Source organism: Diabrotica virgifera, chromosome 8 (genome assembly GCF_917563875.1).
Source record: "Diabrotica virgifera virgifera chromosome 8, PGI_DIABVI_V3a".
NCBI classification, from domain to species: domain Eukaryota; kingdom Metazoa; phylum Arthropoda; class Insecta; order Coleoptera; family Chrysomelidae; genus Diabrotica; species Diabrotica virgifera.
In genome coordinates this window covers 230602211-230622529 of record NC_065450.1, presented here as the reverse complement: position 1 = coordinate 230622529, position 20319 = coordinate 230602211, and the positions used below count along the sequence as shown (strand labels likewise).

The following is a 20319-nucleotide window of genomic DNA, read 5'->3' as shown; positions in this document are numbered from 1 at the left end:
CGGGCTTTTATGAGTCTCTCAATAATTTTGGAGAGTACAGGTAGTAATGCGATAGGTCTATAATTGCAGGCATTAGATTTTTCACCATCCTTATGAAGAGGAATAATGATGGCCGTCTTTAGGCACTCTGGATAGACAGTGGACAAGATGAATCATGGAATGGAGGCCCCGAAAATATAAAAGAAGCCGAAGACGACCATCGACTAGATGGACCGACGACATAAAAGAGTAGCGGGAAACTCGGGAATCTTTTATTAAACTTTAACTACACGCCCTGGCTTTTTTTGTACGCCAGATAAAAGAATTCTACTGCAAATATATTAAAAAACTTAATTTTTGACTTTGTTTATCTATCTAACCTATCACTGGAATGTGCTTTAAAATTGGTTTTAGTTTCGTTATAATCGGCGTTCTAGGAAGATCGTAATTTACAGTTTATTATTAAATTTGTTATTTCCGGTGATGAACAATACACGCCATGATTATAGTAATATAAGTTGTAATATAAGTACATCTTTTAATTGTTTTTTAGTCATTATGGCACAAAATATATTTTTCTTTATAAGCAATACTTTTTCTCATGTAAAAAATCACATTTCAAAAAATTTAATTAGCAATTTTATTTATCATGGAATCAGATTCCAGTTATAAATCCCAACTGGCTTACTGAAATTGAACTCCAAGTATTCGCTGATGCCGTATAAGGGTTATAACAAACAACTAATTGTCTTTTTTCGAAAAAAAAAACAAATCCGCTGTTTTTAAGCGTATTTTCTTGTGGCGTATAAAGTACGCCACGCGTGTAGTTATGTTTTAACTTGATGCGCGCGTAGTTAAAGGTTAAACGTCATTCAATGTTTACATAATATCGAAACTGTACCGGACAAACTGCCTGACTTGTCACATTAGAATTTTATAAGATTAGATAGTCTCATTTTATAGGTATGTTATTTACACGTTAATTAAAACAAGGAGATTTTAAAATGTACAAAATAAGCACATAAATAGAAAGAAAAGTAGACATTTAAGTACACTAAAATAGATTATTATCTGTCACGACTTGTTAAGATGCACAAATATAATTTCTGTATTAAATTAAATAACAACAAAATAAACATTACTTAAAAATAGGTACCAATAACACTCAACAGTAGAAAAGGTTGTTGAAATGAAAAATATTTTCTTATACCGGATTGTACTGTACATTTCGCATAGTTTTTAAGTGGAAAGTAAACATAATAGTTATTTATGATATAAGTGTTAAAAGTACACGTATAAGGCACGCATGTGAAAGTTTGCAGAATGAGCGATAGCGAGTTCTGCAATTCACATGAGTGACTTAAAAATGTATTTTTTAACACGCATATCATACAATATTTTTTCTACAAACGCAATTACAGGACAATATCTACAAAAACTTTTACTTGAACTTGACTGACATTCCATTTTTTATATTTTTTTGACATTACATCAAAATTGTCTATACGGTCAATACGAACTGCAGTGCCTTAAAAATATTTTAAAGCACTAGTGCCTTAAAGTAGCATTTTTAACGCTCGTATGGAGTGCTAAAAATTGCATTTTTAACACGGTTGTAGAAAAAATATATTATTTATATTAAGTACCTACATAAAGGTTAAAACCATTGCATTTGCTGTACCTACTTAATAAAAATATTTGACTGACTGTTTTTCTTAAACGTCATTCAATGTTTACATTATCGAAACCGACCGGACACACTGCGTGACTTGTCGCATTAGGATATTATAAGATTAGATATGTATAAAATAAATAAATAAATTGTACTTAACTCGTATTACCCAATTTTTTTGGAAAAACTCACCTCTCCTAGAACTAACGGCAAAAACTCATTATAAGTAATATGCTGTAACTCGGCGGTGACTATTCTTCTGCTTTCCAAAAAAAGTGTATCATCTGACCATTCTGGATTTATTTTACTTAGCTCTGTCCCGATTCTGTTATGTTCTTTCATAAACACAGTATACAAAGGATTGAGTAAACAAGATGAACACGTAGAAATATTTACATGACCAGCTTTGTAGGTCCGAAGTCTACTGATGTCTTCCAAAGTGTTTCCATAGATTGCCGAACCATCGAGAAAGGAGGTAGCTAGATTCATTTGGTCTCTGTACGCTAAAATAAATAGTAAAACTGCATTACTTATGATGTATGTATGTGGTTCTTACTACACTGCGATGCAAAAAAATCGATCCACTAAAAATTTGGTCATTTTTGAAGTTTCGAAATTCCTAAACCTGTTGTTCGATTTAAGTGATTTTTTTACCAAGTTATAGCCTTATTCATTGACAATATCGCTGTAATAATATTGTTGCTAAACAGTCAAACTGTCATTGTATACTGAGTGTACGAATCAAACTGTGTTTTTTTCTCAAAGTTCGCATCACCTTGTGGACTATTCTAGCACTTATAAAATACTGAAATTAAAACCTAACGATAGCCTCAGGTTTTCTTAACATTTTGTCTTTCAAGTCATTCGCTTATTGAATAAAAAAAAAGTTAGGTACTTTAACAACTGACCATGTTCGTCATCAGTACAGGGTGTACAACTACTAAAATTTTTTATTTCATTAGTAGTTCCAAAATGACACAAAATCTAGGCATCGGATAAAAAAGTTTATTTGAAGAAAGTGTATTTTTTGTTCTTATTAATGGCGGTACAGGCTCCTTTTTTTATAATATTGTATTTAATTGCAGAGTAATTTCCACATATTAATATATTTTTCAAATTGGGCTCTGTACCGCCATTCTTTATTATATTATGAATACGTGTGCCAAATATCTCGAAAAAATATTCAAAATTACAGCCGCAAGCTTGGAACGCGTTTTCGCTACCTGTTGATCGCTACTGTTTCACCTTAAGTGTTGTTTATGAAACAACTGACATTAGTGATAAAGATATACTCAGAAATCTGGGTATTTCTTTATAACTACTGGTTTAAACAAGTCCCTGTGTGAAGTGTCCAAATTGTGTGAATTACTACTAACTATCCCAGTCACAAGTTCATCAGTTGAACGAAGTTTTTCAGTACATATTAAAATGCATTAAAAGTTTTACAAGAAATTCAACAAGCGAAGACAGACTTTACAAGTCCATTGAAAAAACTGCATTTAAAAATTATTATCAGAAGTTGATAGGAATATAGAGCTCAAGTATAAATAAGTGTCATATTGTTGAAAGTTGTGGGTTGTGGAAAATGCCTCGGAATTAAAAAAAATAAATAGATCTCTTCTTTAGCAAACGAAGCTCGGAGCGAGGACTTAAGGCCCGAGCAAGCAATACAGATCAATGATAGGTCACTATAATCACTAGAAATAGCGGCAATAGAGTGCCTCACGCATTAATCGGGGTAGGATTTAATGTGTGACTCCTTGTACCCAGGACGTCTCACATAAGCACTTTGCTGATAGAGAGCCCCTATAGCGCATCAGAGTGTTATCAGGTGGGAAGTGGCTCGACCCTCGACCCTTAAGAAAATATTTTTATACCCTTATTGAATCGCTTCCCCTTTAGAAAAAGTCATCGCACGCCACTGCATCATTGTAAGAATAAGCGCTATACCGATGCTCCTGGATGATCAAACCTCATACCTCATTTAATCCCTATTTTAAATATTTAAAAATCGTTTTTTTACTCTCCTGAGAAATTTGGCTTTTTGCAGTTTCGTCATTCTTATTCCGGGCCTGTGATATTTAAATTGAATTGGAACACGTATCAAAAATTACTGAAGAATTGTGTATTCGACTAATTTGTTCCCATCAATCAGATTGCCAGAGAAGTGAATTATTTTAGTTTCAGCACCAGCATCAGATATCCAAATTTAGGAAATGACTTATTTACCTACCCACTTTTATATGCATGCTATTATGTATGTTTAGTCTAGTTCTTAAATATCGTTTATTATATAAATATCAGTAAATACGCTACAACAGTGGTCAGCCCCGTCGCGTCGTGTCAGTCAGATAGTTTTGCCAGAGCGTGTGTAGACGTCATAGGATCTCTAATTTAAGATAGACATCAATTGCACAAAATTCGTTTAGAAATAATTTTCAACTGCTTATTCAAGAACAGTATAATAATTATATGAATCGTGCTTATTAAAGTAAATATTTATTTGGTTTTAGTTATAAAATTTCGAAACAAAATTAGTCACGACTAGCACAGGAAAAATACCAACTAATGAATCCACGGAAATCTGGCCAATAATGACACAATCGAATAATTTTTTTATGGTGTATTCTTTAATTATTTATTTGACAATCAAAATCATGAACATGACCTTAAATACAGAATAGCCAAGGTAAACATTTATTTACCAATTCGTTTAATAAGTGGGTTAAAAATATGCGCTTTAAATGAATGTACAACTTTTAGCTAAAATCATTGTTTTACATTTAAACTTATGTCCAGATTGCCAAAAAGATGGAGATCTAAATCATATCTTTTCTCAGTGTTCAAAGTACATACACTCTTTTCAATCAAAGAAACTGATAGAAAGTTTATGGATCGTTATGAAACCTTTTGAATTCGATTCGGGAGAGCTTCAGGAAAATTCTTGACCACTGGACATGAGGGACAAATAGAAATTGCATTGTTTTAGGCGGAAAATGCATTTTCTAAAGTGCATGTTAAAGTGATCAAAAAATAAATACACAACTCGGAAAATAATTATCGATATGAGTTCAATTTTCATACTCGGGAATTTATTAGATTGCGTAACAGAATTATCGGATCGGGAAGCTGTAAGAGGTACCCTGTGCCCGGTATCTACGTCATCTCCTGGAGTTTTATGGAAATTCGCTATGAAAATAGTTGAAATTTATTATATCGGGGTTTTTGAGGTCGCTGGACACGAATATTGCATCGATGGTGCTGTACGAGGTACCTGGTGTCCGGTGTCTACGTCGTCTCCTGAGGTTTTATGGAATTCATTATGAAAATCGTTGAAACTTGTTATCCCGAGGTTTTTGAGGTCGCTGAGCACGAATATTGCTTTGACGATGCTTGTACGAGGCACACAGGTATACTTTCGGTAGAGGTAGGTGGAAAACATTTTGCTTAAATCATTACCTGTTATTTTCACTATATCTGAACTATTATTTTAAACTTACGAAAAAACTTTGTTTAACCTACTTATTGGTGGATTTCTTGGTAATGTCATATTGGATCCAGTTTATAAAGAATAATTTTCTTTGCTAGAACGTTACAAATGATGAGAACAATTGAAATTAGAACACTAAGAACTTTGTAAGACAAAAATCTACGTGACAGAATAAGAAGTAAAGACATCATACAAAACTGTGGAATACAAGACATAGGAAGATGGGTCTGACAGAGACGAAGATATTGGAATAAACATATAAAGAGAATGGAGGACAGCAAACTCGTTAAAAGCGCAAAAACTACCGCTACTCGAAATTACCCACTAGGTAAAAGACCACAGGGTAGACCACCTAAACCAGCGATACTCAACCTGCGGCCTGTGGGCCGCATACGGCCCTCTTACGTTTTTTATGCGCCCCGAGGGCTAACTAAAAGGCCCTGTAAATGATCAAATTGTTTTGAACTCAGGTAAGATAGTTGGTGGTGGCTTTTAGTATTTATTTGCGACAAAACAGAAAAACTTGGCGAGCTTAGTCGTCATTTACACATTAAAAGGTAAACATAAAATTATTTTCGTGGTTGACAAATAAAGTATTTGTTTTCGTGGACAAGCTAAAGATGTACATCGAGGAAATTAATATAAAAAATCTGCATAACTTTCCGACATTAGTGAAAGCTCAACAAGATGGAATTGATGTATTTCCGAAAAACTATGCTACTTATTTCTAATTTTCTAGTTTTCTTGAGCAATGAATTTCAGGAAAGATTTAATGATTTCTGAAACATTAGGAAAATGGTTATTCATTTTTTATTAAGAAATGTCTTCTATTAATTGAAAATCCCTGGCACTTAGAAGTAGCCGCTGCCGCTACTATACAACTTGCGGCCGTTGGGATTTAATAGCGCAAAGTTGTTACATGAACTAATTATTAATTTTAAAAATGATACAAATCTGGAGGCAATTTTTAAAGAAAAAAGAGACGCAAATCAATGTGAAGAATTTTGGAAATAAGTACCGGATAACTATAAAACTCTCAAAATTTACGCTTACTTTTTCCTCACGTTGTTCGCTTCATCATACCTGTGCGAATCCTCATATTCAGAAATTAAATATGCAAAAAAATGTTTACCTATCCTGACACTGATTCTCACCTGGACGACGTTGTTATTTCTTAAGCGGGCGACTTTAAATCCTGAATCATGTCGATTTTTATTTTTAAATTATGATTTTTTTACATATACCTATATCATACTATCGTCATCCATCTGGGCGTGATGACGTAATCGATCTTTTTTTGAATAAGAATAGGGGTGGTGTGCTAGCTCATTGGAAATTGACTATATAGTAATATAAATATTAACATAATTAAGTATACAGTATGTCCAAAATATTTTTGTTTTGAATTAAATTATCTAATTGACAAAAAAAAAAGAAAAATGTATGTAATTTATTTGATTTAAATTTTGCTGCTGTCAGAAAACAAAATGAAATGTTTACTTACTTGACAAATAAACACTACTTTCCCCTTAAATCCAATGTTCAAACTGCCAAGAGGCAGGTGGATGGAAGCTTGAACAATAAATTTAAGCTAAAAGCAATATTTTTTGTGAAATAAAAATTTTTTCTGTTTTCTGATAACAAAAAGCTATATTTTGAGTTAAACAAATGACATACATTCTTCTTTTTGTGTCAATTAATTTATTTCAAAACAAAAATTTTTTGGGCATCCCGTGAACAACCTTTTAAACGAGTTAGCACACGACCTCTATTCTAATTTAAAAAAATCATCGATTACGTCATCACGCCCAGATGGAAGACGTCACTAGTATGATACATATGCCAAAAAATCGTAATTTAAAACTAAAAATCGATGTTTCAGAATTTTGCCTTAAAGTCGCAGACTTATAAAATAACGAATTTATTCCTTTCATTTGCACCATACTGTATATTATTTTACATAGATTGCGGCCCGCAAGCTGTAGCAATAGCTGTTATGTGGCCCGGGAAAAAAAAGGTTGAGTATCGCTGACCTAAACGATGGCGAGAAACTAGACCTCATCGTCTGGAGAAGACTTGATGGCAATGAGCAGGCAGTAGCCTACTAGCATGATCGATCATGCTAGAAAGAAGAAGAAGAAACATCTCCTTTGAAAAAAGCAAGATTATTACTTTTATAACAATTATTACATTATGTACTTACCAAAAGTACAGTTGTCATCGTCAATAGCTGGTAACGTCCTCATATATTCTTTACAATTTTTTTCACCTATATTCCCGTAGCATTCTTGATGTACTTGACTATTATTACCACAGCAATATTGACTTCTTACATTGCCCGTACTGGCAAGGTCGTGAAGAAGGAGCTCACTCCAAGCTCCCAATAGAGCAGTGACTGAATCATGCTTGCTGATCGTCTCTTTTTGAATCATAGCTGCAATGTTGACTGGGCTGGGGAGATCGGAATTTTTTGATGACTTCTTAGGCAGTAACTTGCCTGAAAGGTTACAAGACAATAATAATTTTTTTGAAATTGTTACGTTTGTTTAAAATTGTTTCTTAAAGGGGAAAACTAGAAGAACATAATATTTTGGATTATTATTAATTCATATGACGAATTGGTAGTTTTGAAGAGGAAAGATATTTATGAAAATTTGTCTGTAGAAAGAGGACCAAAATAAAACGGTAATGGTTCGAAAATTAAAATTCTATTGTTTATAACTTTGTCGCATATGCCGGTCAGCTTTGGCCTTTTGTATCTCACGAACCACTCCTCGCAAATAAACTTTTTTTTTCTTTAAAAGAAGCGTCATGCCGCGTCCTTTCTAATTCCCCCAAACTGTTAATAGCTTAACGGTGCCTAGTCGGACAAACTTTGATGTATGGGAACACCGGAATAGGGGAAGCTGTAATTGTGGAACGTGATTTTAATTGTGGAACGTGTCATCCTCACAAGTTAATGATTGTGAAAACTAGCAGGTTGTTTTTAAGTTTATTCAATAGCAAACTTTATATAATACATATATGAAAAATTGTTTGTCCGACAAATATGTTGGACATTTTAATAAGTCCGACACGTAGAACATGTCAAATGACAGGAATTATGTTGGTGATAAATAGCAGTCTGATTTTTGCATAAGAGTTTAATGAAAGGGTAACAAAACAATTGGAAGTTCTGTCCGACAAAATGCATGGGACGTTTTCGTAGCCTGACGTTCGAAACCTGTAACCTGCTCCACAATTAAAACTTCCCCTGTTCCAGTATTCCCGTACATCAAAGTTTGTCCGACTAGACACCGTTAAGCTATTAACACATTTTCAGCTCGCTATTAATAAACTTTTTTTTTTGTACGCGGTGAATACTAGTGAATAAAATAGGGAACATAAGGAAATAAACTTTGAAAATAAGTTTGCTTTACGTCTAAAATGCTAAGTTTACTAAAATTCATGTTGGTCACTGTACTCCACTTACCATCGGCATAATCAGGTGGCAGCAATCTTAACAACTTCTGTCCCCTAGTGCCCCACGTAGGGTGTCTGACGTTGTTACATCTTCCTGAAGGTTCTCGGAACTTCATGGCAGGGCATGTGATTTTTTCTTTTTCTTTACAGCTATTTGCAGATTTGGCTTTTTCCAGTAACAGCGCAGTCTGAACAGCTTTTTGAATATCATTTGGTAGGAATTCTGTGTATTTAGTTATATTGGAGTCAGTATTTTGAGTATTTCCGATTACTAGGAACGGTGTGACGACAAGAAAAGGCAAAATTTTTAACCTGAAACAAAAATTCTAATATTAGGCCATTTTTCAGACCAGTAGGTACCTATTCAAAAATACTCTCACCGGCAAAATTAACCGCCAACTAAATAATAAAATTATGGAAAAAAAGTTGTCTATCAAGGTATGGTTAGCAAAAATATAAAGAAAATCAAAACTAACATAATTTTGAAAATCATCATCTTCTTCTTAAGGTGCCGAGACCGCTTGTCGATCTTTGGCTCTTATGTTGCCCAGCATATTAACAACCATTGTCTTATTTACAGCTGCACGAAATGGTTCAGTGCTGGTTTATCCAAACCATTGGCGTAGGTTTTTAAGCCAAGAAGTTGTACTGCAAGAAGTTAATACTTTTCGAGTTATTTGCGAGTGAATATTGTTCATTTTTCAATAAAATAACCAAGTTTTTAAAACAAAATTTTTAAAATTTTTATTTTTGAAAAAAAATTAAAAATTTAAAAAATTATTTTTCAAAATAACTTTAAAATTGTTAGAGATACCAAAAACCTGAAAACATAAAAAAAAGTCGGCTTTGTTTTCTAAATATTTTGTATTTTTTGGTTTTTTGTAAGACAAAAATTGGTTTAGATTTGGTGTTTCTAAATTTGAATACAGTCGTGATTAGTGACTCGTTTAAGCCCTTTTAACTACAGCTCTTTCATAAAAAAAAGGACTTTGAACTGATGAAACTTACAATCATAGAAACAATATATAGACTGTGTACATGCATAATGTCCTATCTGACAGTTTTCTTATTTTTCGTTTTTCGCGGCATTGGAACCTAATCACTAAAATACATTATTGCAATATAGTAACAAATAATAAATCATTTAATTTGGCGCTAACTCTTTTATTAGGTCCTAATTGCCGAGCAACAAGCATTCGGTCCTAACTGCCATGAAGAAGAGTCTATGTCATGTAAAAAATTGCAAAGCCAGCTCCTGAAAAGTTATCCAAAATCATATAAGTAGAACATTATGCAGGTACACAGTCGATCTACAGGCGTAAAGATACTTGTGAAGTGGTAAAGATTAAGTTCATTGAGATGCTAATTAGGGGGTGGTTTTCCAGATTTTTTTACAAAAAAAGGGACCAAATTTATTTTGAGCCTAACTTGTTTACTTTTGATGCTAAAATTTTTTTTATAAACTAAAACTAAAGCTTTAAATAAGTTGTAATGAATTTTCCCCCAAAAGTGCTTAATTTTTTGGTTATTTCACGATAAAATATTCGATTTGGAATTTGACGAATATGAACCTATTTTTCATTAGGTATAACTCTGCTTCTACTAGGTATAGACACCATTTTTTTCATTTTTTTAGAGAATATATTTTTGGTAAGAATGTTTTTTTCCAAAAATACTTACTTTTTGAGTTATTTGCGAAAAACCGTCTAAAAACGTGGTTATTTTGTTAAAAAATGAACATGAACACGACTTATTTTGGACATAATATATTTTCACTTTTGAACATACATAGTGACAAATATCACTTTTTTTCTTTGACTTGTTAGCTATGTGTATGCGAAATTTCATGTTAATCTAAGCGGTTCTTTTAAATGTAGAGGTTTTGCAATATTTTACCGTTAACGAACATACTAAATAGAATTTTTGGACAAAGAAAAAAACAACTTTTTTCTTTGATATATATTTTAAATTATGCTCTGTTGTGTTTATAGCATTTTTTTCGAATTTAAAATTTTATGCAAGTTCCCTATTGTCCAATCTTCGAAGATCAATTTACCAATCCGTCCGTTATTTCTTTCCCTAATTCGTCTTTTGCAACAGAGTTTGATGCCACTCGCCCTTGGCCGGATACAGTTTCTAATTCGGAATAATCTGTTTTACAAAATTTTCAGTAACGTGCTACTAATGATGTTACCCAACGAAAATGAAACAATAGCAGTTAGATTGCATAAGACCCCCCAGTGGCTAGTTAATCTGTATTCTAAGAATGTTTTTGTTGTGTCGAACAGAATTGGAATGTGTTATAAATTGTAGAAGATAGGTTGTTAGTATTTAGATTTCTGCATGTCGATGTCCATGTTGTTAATTCGATTATAATTAGTTTAAGAGTTGTTTTTGATGTTGTGCGTGTGTTTGTAATATGTCGTTACTAATTTACTACAAAAAATACCGCTTTCATGTAACGTTACAAGAAGAAAATAAGCATTATATCTCACTTAAGATTATATAAATTTTTGTCACATTATGAATAATTGATTTTTATTCACCCTATACAGTAAAGGACCTAGCCGAGTAAGATGATGAAAAGTGCCCCCAACTCGATTCGATTTCCATACAGGTCGCCGTTTAGCATATATAGTGAAACTAACTTTCTGAAATTTTTAGCCCCCTAGGGGGTCATGTGACCCACCTAGAGCCTAATTAGGGTTTTTAGGTTTTTATTTTTTATCTCAGCCGCATCAAGAACTAGCGAAAAACTTTAAATAAAAAATTGTAAGCTTTAAAAAAATCTGTCCAAAATTTTTTTTTAAATTTTTGGCGGGAAATTTAAATTTTAGAACGATTTAAAAATTTTAAATGAGTATACCTCGTCCAATTTACTTACCGTTGCACGTCATCCGCGCCATAGCCTCTGACACGATACCAACAGGAAATATCTAGGCGGTAGGTGTGTTCCCCTTTAGAATTATTTTGATTCTAAAAAAGAACACACCCACTGCCTAAATATTTCGTGTGGGTATCGTGTCACAGGCTATGGCGCGGATGACGTGCAACGGTAAGTAAATTGGACGAGGTATATAAAAAAATACATAAGACATTCGTTTTTTACGAAAAAAATATGTAACGTGTATTTTTGCATAATGTTTCACACTGAATTTTTTCAAATTTTTAAAATTGGTGAAACGCACCTTTTGTTGGTTTTTTTTTTCGTTTTTTGATATAATTTTATACATGTTTTTCAAAAAGGTTAAAACCGTCAGTAGAATAGGTAAAACACTCAAAAATAATTGGGGTTTATTAATAAAAAATTTTTTTAACGCCATCCATTTTCAAGATACAGGGCGTTGAAGAAAACAAAATTTTACACATTTTTTACGATTTTGCCGAAACTACTGGCAACATTCCAATAAAACTTAACGGGTTTTAAGAGGTAGTTATTGTTCATGTTTTGACATACGATTAAGGATTTAATATTCATCATTGGCGCGCATAGGGGTAATTGTCTGAATTCTTCAAAGAAAAAAAGATAGTACGCCACTGACATATTTCAAATTAACAATCATTTTTGAATTCCCCGTTCAATTTCCGATAAAAAAACTATCTTCTCATTTTTTCATACGACGCGCCGTTTTGCTGCAAAAATAAAATATCTTAACGCTTTCAAAGTATGTATTCGAATTAGTTTTTATAATGGATGTACGAGTTTATGTAGATGTAGAAACTACTAGAAGTTCGAATATTTTGTAAGGGTAAGATGTTTTATTTTTTGAATAAAAATGGCTCGTCGTATGAAAAAATAGGAAGAAATATTTTTTGTCACAAATTGAACGAGGAATTCAAATACAATTGTTAATTTGAAATATGTCAGTGGAGTACTATCTTTTTTCTTTAAAAATTTCACAGCATTACCCCTTTGCGCCCCAATGATAAATATAAAATTCTTAGTTGTATGTCAAAAAATGGCACAACTACCTCTTAAAACTCCCCAAATTTTATTACAATGTTGCCAGTAGTTTCGGCAAAATCGTAAAAAATGTGTAAAATTTTGTTTTCTTCAACGCCCTGTATCTTGAAAATGGATGGAATTACAAAAAATTTTTATTACGCAGACCCCAATTATTTTTCAGTTCTTTACCTATTCTAGTGACGGTGTTAACTTTTTTTGAAAAATATGTATAGAATTGTATCAAAAAAAACCAAAAAAAAAACCGAAAAAATGCGGTTTTTTATTTTTAAAGGTGCGTTTCACCAATTTTAAAAATTTGAAAAAATTCAGAGTGAAACATTATGCAAAAATACATGTTATATATTTTTTTTCGTGAAAACGAATGTTTTAGTTATTTTTTTAAACTAATTTAAAATTTTAAAATCGTTCTAAAATTTAAATTTCCCTCCAAAAATTAAAAAAAAAATTTCGGACAGAACTTTTTAAAGCTTACAACTTTTTTATTTAAAGTTTTTCGCTAGTTCTCGATGCAACTGAGATAAAAAATAAAAACATAAAAACCCTAATTAGGCTCTAGGTGGGTCACATGACCACTTAGGGGGTTAAAAATTTCAGAAAGTGAGTTTTACTATATATGCTAAACGGCGACCTATATGACATTCGAATCGAGTTGGGGGCACTTTTCATCATCTTACCCGGCTAGGCCCTTTAAGTTAAACATGGTTAAACATAAACCTCTTCTTCTTGTGGTGCCTATCCATTTGGGATGTTGGCAACGGTCATGGCAATCTGCACTTTACACACTACTACTCTGAAACGATTCGTGGTTGTTGTGATGAACCTTCAGCCAGGAAAACCTTCGCCTTCCTGATCTCTGCTTTCCTTCTACTCTACTTTCCCCTGAAAATTAGTTTCAGCAGTCTATATCTCTCGCTGTTGCTCTGATGTCACCGAGGTATTCCATTTTGGCTGTTTTTATTGTGGTTTTGGTTAGCAGTTGTTTTCTTTTTGCATTATATAGGTATATATATTTCCTGAAGGTATAAGATTCCTTCAGGATACGACGATAAAGCCACATTTCGAAAGCTTCCATTTTCTTGTAGATGGCGTCTGTGAGAGTCCACGACTGAATTCCATACAACAGTATAGGAAAGATATACCATCGTAGGCAACCTGATTTTTATGGGTATTGATAAATCATGACATTAGAATAGCTTAGCCATTTTTTTGGTAACAAATCTTACTTTCTCTATCCTACATTTTTTGATTTCTAACAAATGGTTCCCATTTTCATTGACGTTCGTATCAAGGTAGGGGTATGTTTTTACTCTTTGTATTTGTTGACTGTTCACACTAATGCGTCCATATTACTGGTCCTTCTTAGAGATCGTCATACATTCTGTTTTCTCTTTAGTGAAAGTCCGTAGCTCTGACTCACTTCTGTTGTTCTATTCATTAACTTCTGCAGGACTGCATATTGTGTGAACATGCAGGATGGCAGGACGAAAACGAAAAAGAGGCATTACCAGGAACTTCGAGAAAATTTTTGAAAACCCCAGCTTAGGGTTTTCAAGGTCAGTTTTTGATTAAAGGGGACACATTTTCCAGTATTTTTAATTATTTGAATTCTAGTTATCCAAACATTGGCAATAAGGGTCCACTAAATTGTTTCAAACTTTATTTTGACTTAAACAGCTATAGAAGATGGTAAAATAAATGGACCAATTATAAAGACCTGAACTAGCAGTACTATATTAAATTTACAGTCAGGATGAAGTAGAAATAAATAAACCAAGACACGTTAAATGCTACTAGGAGCACTCCCGAATAATAATTTACAATGTATAAACTTTGGAAATCATGATTTGGGATTTACTATGTATATGCATTGTAAATTATGATTTGGGAGTGCTCCTAGTAGCATTTAACGTTTCCTGTTTTGTTTATTTCTACTGCATCTTGATTGTAAATTTAGTATAAATAGTCGAGTTTGAATACCTATAAAAACTAAGAAAACCGGATATATGGATATAGATGTAAAACAATAAAATTTGGTATCATCGCATAATTTTTAAACATTCTTGAATTTAATATGTTTTAGTCTAAGAGCTGGGAGCGGATTTTGTGCGTGATAAGTAATATGAAAAAACTATACGGGGATATGTTGAATTGGTTTTGTACAGTATTTCTCATGATCATCTTTCAGTGCGTCACAGTTTTTCGATTTCTGTCTAACGCATTAAATTGTATGTGACAGAAAAAAAGGCACGTCGGTGAGTACATTTCGTCGGTGACATTTTTATAACATTTATTCTAGTTATTCAAGTTGTCGATAGATGGAGCCATAATAAAAAAATAATTTTTTTTAATTAGATAATAATATTACAAATATAATCTGTATAATTTATAAGACTATACAAATCAAAGAAAATACCATTTTATAAATGCAAGAAACACATTTGATTTGTTTTTATTCCAAATTGAAAATAAAATGTGACAGCTGTCAGATTTAACTAAAATGTCATGTTAGAATAAATGTCATAAATGTGTATTATCACGGACTTACCCTTTTTTCTATCATTTGTTACGCACTGAAAAATGATCATGAAAAGGACAATACATAACTTTCCCCAACGGCCGGAAACCAGAGTGGGGGACGAGGGTAGTTACAAGCGGTCAAATTCGCGGTTTTTATTATTTTTTTTATGACGCTTATGATGGAGATAGTGCACCAAAATTTTGGAGTAAGTAGGTCATGACGTAACTAAGTAAAATCTCCAGGGGCGGAACGCTGCTTGGGGTACAAAGGGGTGGTAGGCAGGGGTGAGTATAAAAATATAAGGGGTTTTTTTCAGTTGGTGAACTAGATAGTGCACCAAAATTTGGGTATAAGTTTATCATGACATTACTAAGTAAAATCTCCAGGGGGCGGAGTGCTACATGGGGGACAAATGTTGTGCTGCGTCACCAAAAAAATAATAAAACTGAGAATTTGACCACTTATAACTACCCTTGTCCTCCACTTTGGTTCCCGGCTCTGGGGATTTTACTTAGCTATGTCATGGTCTACTTATTCCCAAATTTTGGTGCACTATCTCAATCACGAACGTCGCAAACAACCCTTTATATTTTTTTATATTCACTCCTGCCCCCACTTTTTTATCGGCCACGCAGCGTTCCGCCCCTAGAGATTTTACTTAGTTACATGTCCTACTTATTCCCAAATTTTGGTGCACTATCTTGATCATGAGCGTCACAAAAAAAATAATAAAAACCGCGACTTTGACCCGTTATAACTACCCTCTGGTTTCCGCCCGTTGGGGAAAGTCATGTACACAACTAATTCAACATATCCCCGTATAGTTTTGCCATATTACTTATCACGCACAAAATCCGCTTCTATCTCTCCGACTATATCCCTATCTCTTTTATGACCGAAATAACTAACGTTACTATTCATTTGTACTTTATTTATGATGAAAACAAGAAATTTGTATATTTCCTAATATCACTAATACTTTATGTACCTACCTACAAACCAAACTATAACTTTTTAATAGCAACAGTAAAATAAGTCTATATCCATATTAGTATAAACATTAAGAGAAATGCCAAGGTTAGACATAATGTGTGAAATAGATACATTGCTTAAAACTCTTCATAGAACAAAAGAGTTAATAAAATAAGAGCAGAAGAGCATACACCATGTCTTCTCGACTTTGTTTTATGGAATGGAAGTTTGGACCTTGAATGCGGCATCAATGAAAAAACTAGAATCATTCGAGCTGTGGGTGTACAGAAAAATTCTGAAAATATCGTGGACAGAGAACGTCACAAACAAAGAAGTTCTCAGAAAGATAAATAAAGAAATGGAAATCGTAAATACCATCAAAAACAAGAAAATTAGAATATCTCGGACGTATTACAAATGAAGAGGGATACAACTTGTTCCAATTGATTATGCAGGAAAAGATTCATGAAAAAAGAAGCCAAGGGAGACGCAAAATATTGTGGCTGCGCAAACTGAGAGAATGGTACGGATGTACATAAAATTAATGAACTTTTCAGAGCAGGTGTCTCTCTTAAAGTCCGAATAGCTATGATAGTTACCGACCTCCGTCGCGAAGATAGCACTTGAAGAAGAAGAGCATACAGAATAGGGAACACCGAAATTAAAAATATGTTACGCACATGATGTAGTATATCAATATTCAGTTGAAATGAAGATAATTTTCTAAACAGCAAAATAATTGAACATGACTATTTCAATTCAGAAAACTGAAACAATAATAATAATTAGTACAGAACCAATAAAATGTAAACTCGAAGTCGATGGAGCTGGCATTGAACAAGTAAAAAAATAAAAGTATTGTACTGTAATAGTCTTTTTCTTGTGGTACTGTCTCCTTCAGCTGAGGTAAGCGACTACAATGGCAAATCTGTTTCTGTCCACTGCGGCTCTAAACAAAGATGTTGAATGAAAGCCGGTCCAGTGTCTGATATTTTTATGCCATGAAATCTGGCGTCTACCGGGACCCCGTTTTCCTTCAATCTTCCCCTGGATGATCAGTTGCGCGTGGCTGCACTTTTCGTTTCTCATTATGTGTTCCAGCTAGGTAACTTTTCTAACTTTGATGATCTTTAGCAGCTCTCTATCTGTACCCATTCTCCTCGGAACATTTTCATTAGTGGTGTGGGTTGCCCAAGGTGCTTTCAAGATTCTTCATCAAAGCCGCAGAGTTCAAAGGTTCAAGATTCTAACTTATTCACCAGCGTTATGTGAAGTGTCCATCAGACCTCCGTTCCATACAAAAATATTGACCATATATAGCAATGCATAAAACGACATCTAAGGCTGATATTAATGCTACTGTTTCAAAATAAGCTTTTCATTTTAATAAAGCCTTGACGGGCTACCTCTATTCTCGCTCTTACTTCTTCTTGTTTATAATTAAGTTGATTGCTAAACCAGCAGCCAAGATATTTGTAGGGGTTTACGTATTCAAGCTGTTGGTGGTTCACATATATATTGGAACGGGTAAATTTTTGTTCCTTGATATTTTCATAACTTTGGTTTTCGCTGTATTGATCTTCATACCCATTTTTTGACAACTTAAAGTTATCTTATGAAGTAGGTATTAAAATACAGCACAATTAATTACAAATTTCATAATACAAATGAGAACGAGTTATAAAATATGACAGTTTCTAAGTAATCTAATTTTACCAGTTTATATTAAATATTTAAGTATAATCATATGGATTTTCATTATACTTATGTAATTATCATGTTGATACTGCTTAGCACATAGTGCTAGTATTGCAACGTCTATATTTCTTGAAATTACAATTATCATCTTCGGCAACATTCTGAACCAATCTCAACGTGTTTACCTAATTCGTCAAAGAATTATTTTAATTGTATATTACTAGTACCAGACTGACCTATCGGTATGCTGTATTGCGTCGTCAAAAGTAGGGTCATCTTAAAATTGAAATTGAAAGTAGTTTTCATTACGATATCTATATAGATGCCAATATAAACTTATAAGTTGACTAAGCGAGTTATTTTATGTCATGGACGAAATACCTACTTACCTATGAGAAGACGAAGGAATGCGTAAAAATCAGACAAGTGCGGAATGTAAACATAGTTTCAAAAGTTATGTATCACCTACAATTATTATGTTCATTTTCTTAGTTGATTTTTTCGTGAACAGATTAACAGATTTCGCTAATTTTTTTTATTAGTTTAGATTTGTTTTTGGTATTTACACAGTTGGGCAAATGTTTACTCAAACTTCTTTTTTGAACTTATATCCTGTGGAAGAAAATAAGTGTTTTTCTCATGTTAAATTTGAGACACCTTGTAGGGGGGACAAGGTATAAGTACGCCTATACATTGAAATCGTCTTGTAGTCTTACGTTTTGTGAATATGTATTTTGTTTTTTGAATGTTCTCATATCTTTAGAAACAAAGAATATAGACGGTCTTTTTCTTTAACATGACGTGTTTTAACTGAAACAAAACTAAATTAACAATAAAATGCTGACAAAACTTTAAAAACAGAAAGACATATTTATAATGTTAGCAATTCTGGTCGACACCTTAAGAGTTATTTGTCGACCACGTGAGCGGTATGCACAGCGCAACATAAGAGAGACGAGATTGTTTAATGGAGGCTCAGTAATAATTTAAGGTGGAGTTTTCTTGTCAGTAAGTACGAATTTGGTGTATGCGTGAAAGCTCTTTAAATAGCAAGACGTACATGGCACATATTTTCTTTCTTTGAACACTTTGTTTCTTTCACACCAGAGATAGGAAATAATTTCATCTTGGTGTATGACTAGACATGGTACGTAAATGTACACGTATCGCATGTCGATAGTTAAAATACATATTAAAGAGTAAAACAATCTAGTTTCTTTGTTATTAAAGATATCAGAAAATCTAAAAAAATTATAAGTATATTCACAAAATATGAGATTATAACATAATTTCGATGCATACCCACCTTTGTACCATTTTTGTACTCCCTACAGGTTGTCTCAAACTTAATATAAGAAAAACATTTCTTTTCTCCACCTCTTTTAAGTACAAAGAATAAGTTTGAGTTAATATTTCCCAAGTGTGTAAATACCAAAGAAAAATCTAAAATAATAAAGAAAATAGCGGAATCCGTTAATTTGTTCTTTAATTTGTTAGGTGATGCATAACTTTTGAACCTATGTTTACTTTAACCAATGAAAATAACTATATAATTATTATTTCAATAATAAGTTTAAATAACGTTTTTTCGCGTAAATCCGTATAACTTACCAATATATGTTTGTAACTTCCGAAATATTCGTTAACACCGAACATAATTTGTGTAATTTTTAGTGTTTTATTATTATGAAACGAACTTGCGCGCGAAGCAATCAACTAACTGAAATTAAACGTTGTGTATATGTTTCCTGTGGAAGTTTTATTCACGGTTTGTAAAATGCAGTATAAAATTACATTGAAATTAACCTAGATATCAAAACCGTCCGTCGTTAGTAACGATATTCATCGCAGTTTAATAAAGGTGTTTGAGATGTTTAGTGAAAAACCTGAAGCTATATAGTGATCTTCAAAGTAAATCAAATATTGTAATTTTGTTTCTACGTGATAACACTACTATTGCACTAGTATTACACAAAGTATTTCTCACCTCGTCTTCTGCTCAAGTTCTGTCTGATGAGCGCAAGTGCTCATCATGACGCCAAATGAGAAGAAATATGAATATTCATTTTCCATATTTTTTCAATAGTAGAAAGGGCATCTCAATAAATTGTCACAAAATAAACAACCTACGTTTCGCAGATGACACAGCCCTTCTTGCAAGTAATCAAGCAGAGCTGATGGATCTTATACGACTGGTCGAAAACGAAAGTCAAATATTTGGTCTCCAATTAAAAATATCAACGACAAAGATGATGATAGTAGATATACTACATAAAACAGTCATCCACACATAACTCCAAATTACCGGTTTGAAGTCGTGAGCTCATATTTACATCTGCGATCATTGATCACAAACACAGGGTCACTACAGGAAGAAATAAAACGTATATGTGATCTAGCAAAAGTTGCCACAGCAAAAATGACGACAATATGGAAGGACTGTGTAATTTCAAGAATGTTAAAGATGAGTTTGATCAAATGCTTTCTTCCCAATACTGACCTACAGATGTGAATCTTGGACCATGAGATAATAGAAAAGAACGAATTGCTTGGACTGGCCG

At 33.0% G+C, this 20319-nt stretch overlaps 1 protein-coding gene across 1 annotated transcript in view; it reads right to left on the bottom strand.

The window, feature by feature from the left end:
- LOC114336668 (uncharacterized) overlaps positions 1 to 20319 on the bottom strand; it is a 97846-nt gene that overhangs the window by 59079 nt on the left and 18448 nt on the right. The window contains exons 2-4 of the mRNA XM_028287028.2: positions 8614 to 8915; positions 7345 to 7638; positions 1844 to 2154 (exon numbers count right to left, since the gene is read on the bottom strand). Of these exons, the coding sequence (XP_028142829.2) occupies positions 1844 to 2154; positions 7345 to 7638; positions 8614 to 8915 (907 nt within the window). The remainder of the gene's footprint in view (positions 1 to 1843; positions 2155 to 7344; positions 7639 to 8613; positions 8916 to 20319) is intronic.